At 45.9% G+C, this 13,358-nt stretch overlaps 1 protein-coding gene across 1 annotated transcript in view; it reads left to right on the forward strand.

Moving 5' to 3' along the window:
• The window catches only part of PICK1 (protein interacting with PRKCA 1), a 229,232-nt gene that overhangs the window by 42,091 nt on the left and 173,783 nt on the right, over positions 1-13,358 (forward strand). Inside the window, exon 3 of the mRNA XM_053469072.1 lies at positions 12,484-12,595. Within this exon, the coding sequence (XP_053325047.1) occupies positions 12,484-12,595 (112 nt within the window). The remainder of the gene's footprint in view (positions 1-12,483; positions 12,596-13,358) is intronic.

Consider the following 13,358-nt stretch of genomic DNA (forward strand, 5'->3'; position numbering starts at 1 on the left):
TATAAGTGTTTATATATGTGTCTAGACAAATATATCTATGTAAAAAGAAGTCTAGGAATCTCCATTTAAAAACTTTATGCAGTTTGTCCCCCTCCACAGACACACACATAGATTTCTTTTTATGTTTATAATTTAATAATTACATAATAATTTAATTACATATACACACACACAAATTATTTATTTTTTTAAATACATTATTTTACTGACCTACCTACTTCTTCCACTGATAGATGCAGACTGCTGTATTATTTTTAAACAGGATGTCGGTGAGCGACAACATCTGGTGCTCCAGCAGTCTGTGTGAGGGGGCGGAGCTTTCACCCCTCATGCAGCTCTCATTACACGATCCGGTGCTCCTGCAGTCTGAGCGTGAGGAGGCTGAGCTTTCACCCCTCACGCTGCTCTAATCACTAGGCGGCTGTCGCCAGCTCCGTGGCCCGGCTTGCCTTATTAAAAAAAAAAAAAAACGGAAAAAAGATTTTGGGCAGCCCCTGGCTTGGGCCCCCCCCTGACTGACAGAACTCCGGGGCCCGGCCGCAGTCGCGACCCCGGTAGTTCCGCCACTGGTGCAACTCCTGTCAGCTAAGAACAGGAAACTGAAGCAACAATTCGCACAGGCACACCAAAATTAGACAATAGAAGACTGGAATGACATTGCCTGGTATAAGGAGTCTCGATTCCAGCTGCGATATTCAGATGGTAGGGTCAGACCTTGGCGTGTATCAACAGTTCGGGCTGGTGGTGTAATGGTGTGGGGGACATTTTCCTGTCACACTTTGGGCCCCTTAGTGCCAATTGAGCATTGTTTAAACATGATAGCATACCCAAGTATTGTTGCTGACCGTGTCCATCCTTTTTTGACCCAGTGTACCCATCTTCAGATGGCTACTTCAAGCTGGATAATGCATCATGACACAAAGCGCACATCATCTCAAACTGGTTTCTTGAACATGGCAAAGAGTTCACTGTACTCCAATGGCCTCCACAGTCACCAGATCTCAATCCAATAGAACACCTTTGGAATGTGATGGAATGGGAGATTTGCATCGTGGATGTATAGCCAACAAATCTGCAGCAACTGTGTGTTGCCAAATATATATTGTGTAGGGGTGCACTAAATGAGTTACTGGGCAATCACAGTTGAATAAAGCAAAAACACACACAAAAAAAAACTCTGGTCATTTAGTGCAAATATCGTAAAAAAAATCCCTGATCCTAAAAGGGGTTAATCACTGGCATGTTCATGACATCCATCAACACCCCCATGCCAATGACAAAAAACCCCCAAAAACACGTGATTGCTGGGCGCCTTTATATGGAAACAAAGCATCTTAGCAACACCAGCTGATCGAAAGAAACGATTCTCGATGGCTTTTTCCAGCTGCAATATGTCAAAGATAGAGTCTTTTTTTCTTTTACTGATGGCCCTGATGCCGAGGCATTGCAGCAACCCTGTTTGAGCAAAGAAAGCTATTTTAGATTCTATCCTCATTTAGCCCATTTTTTTCTTATTTATCTATATAGCAGCACAGCATTGATATTCACGTTGTCCCCAAAAGCCTCTATGATGCTGCACAAATGCGTTCATGGACTGATAGTTCAGCAGGGGGATAACAAGGCGACTTCCCACAGTCTTGACCTAAGAAAATCTCAACCTGTCCCTAACCGAAATGGTCATGCAACTGTATGAGGGAAGGTCTTCCTTCAATGAAGGGCAGTGTTTAAAGCTGCTTAAAGCCACTGATGTGTGTGAGTGTGAAAACTGCTACTTCTTATGTTATACGCTGCTGGCCTTTGAGGCCCACTTTGCTGTTGTTTTCGCAGCCTGTTAAAAAGGAGCCAAAACAGGTGCTATTTAAAAAAAAAAAAAATCTCTTGCACATCCCCTTTTTGACTTATTGTGTGTGTGTATGTGTATTCGTATCATCATGCATATCATGATGAAACACGGACCCTGTTCTGTGGGCAGACAGGACTTGTGTATAGTGTCATACAAAATGTCTTTGTTTAAGGGTTAACAAGGTACCTTTGCATGGGATAGAGTCAGACAAGGTACACATCACCTAGAGTTATGATTTGAGCTTAGTCACAGACCCGGGGAAAATAAATGGCACTTTTTCAGACTACTGTCAGACGTTTTATAGGGATCTCCCAGACGACCATTCCCAGGGGGTTGCGCTTTTAAAGAAGGCTGGTCTTTCGAAGCTCACAAATGAGCAACGCGACCTTCTAAATGTTCCCATATGGCGAGAACTGTCTCATACCATAATGTCCCTTCTTAACGCCAAATCCCCGGGCCCTGATGGGTTTCTATCGGAGTATTATAATTCTCTGAAGGTGGATTTGGTGCCCATCCCTGTCTACTCAGTATAACGCCATCTATTTGGATCAGGTTGACGCTTCCTCCCTGTTGGGGGCTAGAACTATCTTACTTCCTAAACCTAACAAGGACGCGGAATTGGTAACGTCTTCCCGCCCCATTACATTACTAAATATTGACATCAAGATTCTTACCAAAACCGTAACTATGAGGCTACACTCTATCTTGCCATATATTCTCTCCACTACACAGATGGGCTTCGTAGGATCAAGTAGTCCAGTTTTAGGTATCTGCAAGGTGCTTACTGCATTTTGAAATTCCGTTTTTTTTTATTTTTTTTTTGGCTCTAATTTTCTTAGGTTCTTTAGGAACATTTACTCTAAGCCGTGCACTGTGATTTCTACTAATGGGGTTCATTTGAGGCCCATCCTGCTTGAACAGGGGGTTCGCCAGGGATGCGCTCTGTCCCCCTTTCTTTTAAATATTACGTTGGATCCACTGCTCTGCCTCGTAGAACGCACCCCAACCCTCTTTGGGATTCCAACAGGGACTCGTCCGCTTAAAGTCTCCGCCTTTGCAGATGACTTTTTATTTCTGGCCAACCCGAGCATCGAATGGCTTGTGGTTTTCTCTCTCCTTGACCATTTTGGTCGAGTCAGTGGTCTCCGTATTAACTATGACAAGTCCACGGCTCTGTAATTAAATAGGCATACCAAGGCCCCTGATATGCCCCAGACGCCTTTGATATGGGCACCATCTTCCTTTACCTACTTAGGTGTCAAGATACCCCAAAATATTCATAAGCTTTATGTGATTAATATCAAGCATGTTATAGACGCTATTGTCACTGAACTTAAATCTTGAGGCTGTGACTCTCTCCTATATGGGCAGGGCTGCTCTCTTCAAGATGGTGAACTTGTGTCAGCAACCGACCCGCTGTCACTCACCCGAGTACCTGCGGGACGGTCCTCTGTGTGTCCACACTGATCTGGCAGGAGCGCAAGAAGTTCCACCCCCTTTTTATCTGTCGCCGGGAGGCTGTGCGCTCTCCCGATGACGTCATCAGCCCGGGAACATTTAAACTCTGCTATCGCTACTGCTTGATGTATTTTCTCAGCATTTCCTGTTTCGTGAATTCTTATTTCTGGATTATTACCTCGGCTTGTTTAACCCCTTAATGACAGCGAGCGAACGGTTAACGACAATTGACGTGCCAGGACCGTCATGACTTTAAATGGGTGCAGAAAGCGATCTACGTTCGCTTTCCGTACCCAAACGGTGTTGCTGTAATGCCTCGACCTCAAGGCATTCAGCAACGCCACGATCGGCACTAGGGGCCATGTCTGGCCGCTCCCCGGGGCGTCAACATCCGCCATACATTGTATGGCGGCGGACGCCCGTTTTTAAAAACGTTTAGGAGGCGATCAACAATGGTGTCACTGGAATGCCTCGAACAGGAGGCATTCAGCGACACCAAACACTTACCCCAGGATGGGCTGTGACCCCTCCGGAGAGCGGTCACAGACGTCGCTGCAAGTGATCTTCGCCATCCACAAGATGGCGGCCGCCCGGGAAAAAAAAATAATAAAGATGAAAAAGTTCGCTAGATGGTCTGAATGCCAACCATGAAAGTCAATGGAGCCCAGCTTTCTAATCACAATGTGATTAGTAAAAATAAACTAAAAAATAAAATTAATAATAATTAGAAAAAAATAGTTAAAAATTTTTTTTAAAAATTTCCCACTGATGTCAGGGGAACCTTCAAAAACGTTAAAAAAAAATAAAAATTAAAAAAGGCAAAAAAATTAAATATATATATATATAAAATATATTTTTGTGAGGAAGTCCTAAAATGAGCACATTATCTTAAATCAATTCTCGCATGGAAAGAGTTAAAATACTGGCATATTAAATGCCCATGGGGTGTCTTTTAAAAAAAATTTATGATCTGATGGGATAAATTGAATTGGCCGGGTTCAACAATGTCCCAATTAACACGGGGGGGGGGAAAGGATGGCCGCACATCTAGTTTCCAATTAGAAAAATGCACATGTCCCAAATGTGGCCTTTTAGTTCCCCCATAAAATGACAAACCCATGCATGTGGGGTATCACTGTAGTCAGGAGATGTTGCTGAACACATATTGCGGTATTTTATGACAGTGACCTATACCAGAACCTGTTTATTCATACCTGAAGTAAAATGTGTGTGAAAAAACAAATGCAAAAAAATGACTACCACAAAGTTTGACAAAGACTGGTGGTAGATATGGTACATGGAAAGAGTTAAAATACTAGCATTTGAAATACCCTGGGGTGTCTAGTTTTTAAAAACATACGATTTGATGGGGTAAATTGCATTGGCTTCAAAGATACCCTAAATGGCTTTGAAATAGCAAAACGCTACCTGTACTTATTGCCCCATAACGTGTAGAAAAAAGCAAACTCAGGACAAATAGTAGAATCTATTTAGCAGGTTTTTTCATTACCTTTTATAGATGAGTAAAAGATTTTTCATCTAAAAGTTAGAAAAAGTAATTTTTTTCTAAATTTTTCACCATATTTTATACTTGTTTTAATAGTAAATAATATGATACAATCAAAACAATGTCATCTAAAGACAGCCCTTGTCCTGAAAAAAACAATATAAAACCTGTGTGGGTTCAGTAAACGGGAAAGAAGAAAATTACAGCTAAACACAAGCAGCGCAGAAATGTTAAAACGGCCATTGTCACGAAGGGTACAAGAAGTAAAATCAGACTTTGTCACGAAGGGGTTAAACGGACTTTGCTACTTTTCCGGAGACCCTGACCTTGGCTTGTTACCGGACTTTACTACTTTTCTGGAGACCCTGACCCCGGCTTGTTTCTTGGATTTTTCGGGCACGATTGCCTAAATGGTGCTCTCTGGATTTGGACTGCATCTTCGTATTCAAGGTCAGTCTGCCTTTTCCTGCATACTGGACTCCTCTTAAATTCACCCTTACAGATTGCTGTATCTGTTGCAGGTTCTCCGCCTTATTTTAAAGCATAAATATTGTAAACTGCTGGATAGGGCACTTAAGGGGTGCTTATGGAAATTACAGCAGACTAGCCATCGGGGGAGCTTAAATATTACTAACTTCTTGTCAGGACTCGGGTAATCAGGTCGGGTAGTAGCCCATGTGCAGGGGATACTTGGGGTTCGGTCTGTAACCCACGATGCATTATTATACAAACAAAGACACCACAAGCAGAAATCTAGGTAATGCAATGTATTGTATATATTATGACAGGACAAGCAAGTAAGGGTTATACAGTCTGTTAGCAAGAAACCGGACATATGGCAGGATAAATAAATACCGGTAATAAGTCTTTTGGCAGGGAGCCCACTTGATAAGGACACGAAAGGCAGGTAGTCCACTTGATAAGGACACGAAAGGCAGGTAGTCCTCTTGATAAGGACACAAAACAGGTACAGGTACAGGTTTCAATACAAAGGCCCTGACTGAAGGGCAGAGCTTGGTGAAGTAGCCAGGATTCAATCCTGGAAACAAGGTGCAGCTGGATGTAATGATTAGGGCTTAACTCAGGTAATAAGGTACATCTGATCCTGGTAATTGAGTTCTGAGTGCTCCAGAGGGCAGAGGGTGGCCACTAGTGGTAGCAGATTGATATACCACATGTATGAAAAAGCCATGGTTCAGCCAGCAAAAAAGTGGACCCCTACACTTCTGGGATTACAGTTTTGCTGCCCTCTATAGATATGCTTTAGTTTGGATAGTGGATGGCTCTAAATACACATCACCGTCTATGGACCCATCAATCCAGGGCTACACCTGGTGGCTCTATTACATACCCCATTAGGACAAATCCCCCACGATGTCCGGGCCAATCCATTACTGTTCAGCACCATTAGGGCTTGGCAGACGATTTGCTTGGGACTGTTGCTGTCCGCGACTTTTTAGGGAACCCCAGGTTCCAAGATGGCAAGGCGGCTGCCCCATTTGTAGGTCGGTCGAATAGGGGAATTAGGTACATTAAACCTTTCCTAGACTGTCCTCTGTCCTATCCCTGTCTGACCTCAGGCTGCAATTGCCTGACCTCTCTATATAACATTTTGTCTTCCTCCAAATCAGGCATTTTATCCAGGCCCAGATCAGAGAATTTACGATTAGAGACTAGTCTAACCCCCCGATGACCTCGGTCATACTTAAACGGATACGGGACCAGCTGGATCATGACACAGTACCCTCTGGCATTAATGCTGGTTGAGACACTTTCCTTCTTTAACTCTCCCATCTGAGGATATTTTCCATTGTCTCTGGCAGTGCTCACATGTGTAGGCCTTCTGGAGACAGGTGCAGAGTTCCACTCTCCATGTTACCCTTACGCCTAAGTATGCTGTTTGGTATTCTCGCATCCCCCAGACGGGCCACCATGCACATACCTGGGAACTTCTGGGCTCCGGCTACCCGGAGCCTTCCCTTGCGGGACGCAGCCAGGACTGCCCACTGACGTCGGTGGGAGGTCCTCGCTGACGACGGTGGGAGGTCCCCGCTGACGGCAGCAAAAACACCCCCATTTAAAGGGAAAATGGGTGGGGAGCGGGGCGTGTAAAGACCCCGCGACCCGGAGGATTTGGGTCTTGACCCGGAGAAGAGGTGCTTTACCCGGCAACCTCTGGGCAAACCCAGGTATGACCATGCAGCGGACCATGGTGGCTCTCAAAACCATCCTCCACCATTGGCTTGACCCCACGCAGCCGCCAATTTTATTATTTCATTCCAAGTGGTTCTATCTTGTGACGGAACCCTCCATCACTACTGGGACCACTGGAGAGGCCTGACTGCCAGCCTCCTCCCTATTGACTATGGGCCCTGGGTTTGTAAAGGCTTCTGTGGCTACCCCAGCAGCATCACTGGTTGAGGGGATTATCTCCAGCAGACAGCCAGGATCTGCAACCAGGGAATGACTGCCATTGTTTTAATTTAATATCAGACCCCTCCACCTCATGGTGCATTATTATGTTGTGTAAATCAGTCTCCCTCCCACCTATTGTATTGTTAATCCCGTTACTGCCCCTGTTGTCTCTGGGAGGCAGATTAAGGGGGCGGTTTGTGTCCCAATATCTTGTTTTATGTTAATGTGTGGTTTGCTGAATATATCCAGTCCTGTGTGTGAGAAATAAATCAGTCTTCGTTTGGTTTTACCCTACACTGAGTCTCGGCTAGTGACTGGGGAACCGGGGAAAGTGTGGTGTCCCAGGCTAAGGGAGCACAAGACAGCGGAGGTAGTCGGTCGGAGATACAACGGCCGACCCACCTCCCCAGCAGAAGAAGGGAGGTGGAACAGCCGGTCCATCTCCCCAGCGGCAGAACCTAATTCCGGGACCGGCGGAACCTGACCTCCCTCCTCAACGGCAGCAGGAGCACCAGGGAGGGGATGCAGGTGGCATCCCTCCCCAGCGGTACCCGGGAGATGGCGCAGCCGGCCCATCTCCCCAGCAGCAGCAGGAGCACCAATTGTGGGAGGGCATTGATGGCCCAAATGAACTGACTGACTACGGAGTCAACCCGTTTGGGGTTTCCTCCTGTGTCAGTCCAATTCGGAGGGGAGAGAATTGTGACGGAACCCTCCATCACTGGGACCACTGGAGAGGCCTGACTGCCAGCCTCCTTCCTATTGACTATGGGCCCTGGGTTTGTAAAGGCTTCTGTGGCTACCCCAGCAGTATCATCTCATCACTGGCTGAGGGGATTATCTCCAGCAGACAGCCAGGATCTGCCACCAGGGAGTGACCACCATTCTTTCAGTTTAATGTTGTATAAATCAGTGTTCATTTGGTTTTACCCTACACTGAGTCTCGGCTAGTGACTGGGATACCGGGGAAAGAGTGTTGTCCCAGGCTAAGGGAGCACAAGTCAGCGGAGGTAGTCGGTCGGACTAGCCAGCTCCGTGACATATCTCTTTTGAATGTCGTGGCTGTCAGCTCAGTGTGTGACAGGACTACATTAACTCCCTTTCACCTCCCACTCGTAGGGTGGTTAAACTGACGAGGCAGGCAGCTAATGTTCAGGACAGGGTAACAATGCCAGGGTCAGGATACAGGTACTCAGAGCAGGTAACACACATGTACGCATTTTATCAAGTAAGCACCATGTGTGGGGACTGCTGGGATTAGTGTAGTGACATGTCCCTCCCCCTAATCTAACATCCCTCCAATCCCCTATAGCCAGAAGAGAGGTAGAGGCGGAGTAATCCATCTCCCCTCATTCCACCTATGGAGCCGCCACACTCACTGATGTGAGGCCACACCTCCTACCCGTGCCACGAAGAGGACGCCGTTTGCCCTGCGGCCGCGCTGGGTGGTCTGCCACTCGGCGGTCTGGACGTGAAAGGGGACGCTACCTGCTATGCGGTGGAGTGGTCGCACCGCGTGGATGCCTGCGGTCCCTGATGTCAGGACGGCACAGAGGACATCCGGACCGGGTAGGAGGAGGCCTCCGTGCCTGACACCTATACGGTGATTGGGGCGTTCTGACACTTGCCTTTAGGTAGAGAAAACATGTTGCCTTCATATAAGGTGGTGCTCCCTTGTGGTGCCGTGTTGTTACTGCATTCAATCCCCAGATATGAAGAGGGTTTGGCTCTCATTCAGTTAAGAAGGGATTCTCATCCAGTCAAAAGATAAAGATAGCACAAAAACAAGAGAAAAGAAAATCAATAAATATTTTCATTTTTCAAATAAAGTATAAAATATCCGCTTACATAAAAGTGTTCTAGTAATGTCCTCTGATTAGCAGTACCAGGATTGCTGCTTCTTCTTTTGCAAAGTCTCTCTTATAACAGACGGAACGCTGTTCATGACCCGCATGCGCACTACCCGGTTCCCTGTAGACAGTTTCTTCAAGGTGCAAGAAGAAACTGTCCTTGAAGAAACTGTCTACAGTGAAACACGTAGTGAATGGTTTAATGGGGTAAACTGGAGTGGGCGGGTTCAAAGAAGTCCCAACTAGGGCATAGTCACAGACTCTTATTTAGTGTACCCACACAAATTATACATTGTTTTTTAAGACAAGAATGGCCTTCTTTGATTGTACCATCTAATTTCTTATAAAGTAAATAAAATAGGATGGAAAAAATTAGGGCTGCAACAACGAATCGATGATAAAATCGATAATAATCGATTAATTAAATCGTTGTCAACGATTTTCATAATCGATTAGTTGAATCGATTTTTATCGATTTATATAATGATGTTTTTCAGAGCAAATGCTCTGAAAAACTCCCTTCTATAATCCGATCTCAAATAGAGATCGGATTATAACTGTAAAATCCAGACCCCCCGCAAAGCTGCAGGAGATCTGGATCCTCTCTGCCACCCGGTGAGGGTCTGTGCAAAACGCGCAGACATCCTCCGCTTCTCCCCTCCCCTTCCGCTGGGGCTTCTATTACTGAACCTGGCGTCACATGACCTTCCGGTGCGGCTTCCATCATGGAAGCCCCAACGGAAGCGGAGGGGAGAAGAAGCTGTCTGCGCGCATTGCACAGACCCCTACCGGCTGCCGGAGAGGATCCAGGTCCCGTGCAGGGGATTTGGATTTTAGTGCGCGATGTGCGCAACCTCCGGTACTTCATCTCACTGCCACTTCCACCTGCCCCACCAGGGGTTAATATATCAACAGAAGAAAAACAGGACAAGTAAGCAGCACTGGGTAAGTATTATCTTTTTTGCTCATTTTGAGCATTTTTATGCTCATTTGCCCTGTGTTTCTTCTGTTGATATATTAACCCCTGGTGGGGCAGGTAGAATTTTTGCGGGATCTATTAATTATGTACATTTGTGTTTTTTATTTTTTGATGTTTGCAATATTTGATTTATTGTTTATATTGTCCATATATTTATATTGTATTGTGTATTTTTTTGTCTATATTTAATAAATTTAAATATAAAAAAACTATTTTAGCGATGTCAGTTTTTCTTATATGGGGGGACTCTAAGGCATATTAGGGGGGCACAGTGGCATATATAGGGCTATAAGGCATATCAGGGGGCACAGTGGCATATAGGGGGTATAAGGCATATTAGGGGACAGAGTGGCATATCAGTGGCATATAGGGGGCTATAAGGCATATCAGGAGGGGGTATAAGGCATATCAGGGGACAGAGTGGCATATAGGAGGTATAAGGGGGCACAGTGACATCTCTGACATATAGGAGGGTATAAGGCATATATAGGGGCAGAGTAGCATATAGGGGGTATAAGGCATTTCTGGGACAGAGAGGCAAGCTGGGGGTGAGATGTGCATAACTGGGCAAAAATAGTTTACATGAATACCGTATTGGCTCGGATATAGGCCGCCCCCGTATATAGGCCGCACCCTAAAAGTTTGGTGCTTTTTTAAAGAAAAAGTTTTTTTTCTTTAAAAAAGCACCAAAAAAAACATGCTGCCACTCTGCCCCCCCCCGAGATATGCTGCCACTGTCCTCCCTCCCCGAGATACGCTGCCGCTGTCCTCCCTCCCCGCGATACGCTGCCGCTGTCCTCCCTCCCCGCGATACGCTGCCGCTGCCGCTGTCCTCCCTCCCCGCGATACGCTGCCGCTGTCCTCCTCTGCCCCCCCTCCTCGACTTACCGGAGCAGACTCCCGGGTGTCTTGCGGGGCCGGCGAGGGACATCTACGCAATACGCGTATGCAACTTCCGGTACCGGAAGTTGCATGCGCGTATTGCGTAGATGTCTCCCGCCGGCCCCGCAAGACACCCGGGAGTCTGCTCCGGTAAGTCGGGGGTGGGCAGAGGTAAAACGCTTAGATAACCTCCCGTGCCGGCACCCCCCCCCCATGGGAAGTGCTGGCAGGGGAGGCTGTCTGAGCGTATCGGGGAGTAGGATGCAGGTCCCCTGCACCGCTGCGGGGGATCTGTATCTTAACCCCGCTGCCTGCCCGGCGCCCGGGACTGCATGTCCCGGGCGTCGGGCGCTAGACCCCGAATATAGGCCGCACCCCCACTTTAAAAACTTAAAGTGGGGGAAAAAAGTGCGGCCTATATTCGAGCCAATACGGTATTTACTAGTAAAGCTTTTTTTTGGTATTTTTTGGGTTCTTGTTAAAATATAGCTTTAATTATGTCAGTAAAATAAGAAGGCAAATCGTGAAATTAGTTATTGTAAATAAACGAAAAACTTGCATATTGTTTTCTTTCCCCCGATTAATCGAAAAAATAATCGGCCAACTAATCGATTATGAAAATAATCGTTAGTTGCAGCCCTAGAAAAAATGAAAAAAAAAGTTTCTCACTTTCATTTGAAAAATAGAGGAGGATCCCCCGCAGCGCAGAAGGGGAACTGGATCCTCCTCTCTGGCAGCCAGTGGACGTCTGTGCGATGCGAGCAGACAACCTTCGCTGCTGCCGGGGCTTCTATGATGGCGCACTGGCGTGTCGTGACGTTCTGGTGCTAAGTCATAGAAGTCTAGGGTTGCAGCGGAGGTTGTCTGCACGCATGGTGTCGACGTGCACCAGCTGCCCCCACTTGACACCAGGGAGTCAGGAGCACGGGGGACAAGTCTGGGGATGTATTGGTAAGTCGAGGGAAGAAATATCGGGGCAGATTGGCAAATAGGGGGAAAAAGCATATCTGGGGGGGGCAAAGTGGTAAATAGGGGGGTATAAGGCATACCAGGGTATGTAGAGTGGCATATAGGGGGTATAAGGCATACCAGGGAGGCAGACTGGCATATTACGGGGGAGCAGAGTTGCAAATTAGGGAGGTAGAGTGGCAAGCCGTGGGGCAGATGTGCATAACTGGGGGGCAGGTTGGTAAATAAAAGAAAATAAAAACATTTTTCTCAATCATAGTTTTTATTAAATATGAAAAAATTGTGATTTAATAATTACTAGTAAAACATTTTTCCTATAGGGCGGTCTTATATTCAGGCTTTTTCCTTTTTTCTAAATTAATAATCAAATATTGGAGGTTGTCTTATAATCAGGGTCCTCATATAATCGAGCAAATACGGTAATTCTGTTAAGGGGATAGACAAAACTGTTCTCCTCAGTTATTTTATGTTTCTTTTTTGTATTCCCATGAACCCTCATCCACTCATATTTGTTGTGCAGTGTCTATAACAGGGATGTTTGCAAGCACTTTCTAAAGGTGTCCTTTTGTGTTTCCTTTAGTGGAATCCCAACAGTCCCTGGGTCGGTGATTCTGAAGAAGGATGCTCATAATGTGATTGGAATCAGTATAGGTGGAGGAGCCCAGCACTGCCCCTGCCTTTATATAGTTCAGGTTTGTAGATTATCTTTTTTTTTGTTTGTTTGGGTTTTTTTACATCTGTTTATTTTAGACTTTAATTTTATGTTATATCACTTTTAAACCCTTCATAATAAATTAAAAAAAAATAACAGCACTGACCTGAAAGTCCAGGGTGCTTCCAGTTCAAATGTGTGAGTTTAGTAACTGCTGCAGAACCAATCAAAAGTGGGCTGATGATGATCAGATCAGTACTGCCCAATAGGAGTGATCTGATCATTATGGCAGCCCCTGGATGACCCTGCCCTAGAAAGCGTTATATAGGACCTAGGACAACACAGGATGAGGCACCCACTATGCAGAGATGGTAGTGTCATCACAGAACGGAGAGCTAGGTAGAAAGTCCAAGGCAAACAGGCAGTATGGGATCCGCGGTAAATAAGTGTACCACACTGGCAGATGCTGGAGTGGTCGAGCGCCTGGTAACAAGTTAATGGCACAGTCGTAAGGCCTGTAAGGTGGTAGACGTTCGGCTTGTTTTTTGGAGAACACATCAAGGTACTCCCAATACTGCTTTGGTGCCAGGAGCTTGGGGTCTGTCGCTTTGATTTCCAGTACAAGGTTTACTTGTTGACAAGGAATGGAACAAAGCTGGTGACATTTGTGACTCCAAGCTAGGATCTCTCTTTTTTCCCAAACGATACGTGGGTTGTGAGTATGAAGCCAGGTGTAACCCAATATGAGAGGAGCGTGAGGAGACTGGATTATCTCGAACGAAATGTTTTCTTTGTGGGTTGCC

Source organism: Spea bombifrons, chromosome 6 (genome assembly GCF_027358695.1).
Source record: "Spea bombifrons isolate aSpeBom1 chromosome 6, aSpeBom1.2.pri, whole genome shotgun sequence".
NCBI classification, from domain to species: Eukaryota; Metazoa; Chordata; class Amphibia; order Anura; family Pelobatidae; genus Spea; species Spea bombifrons.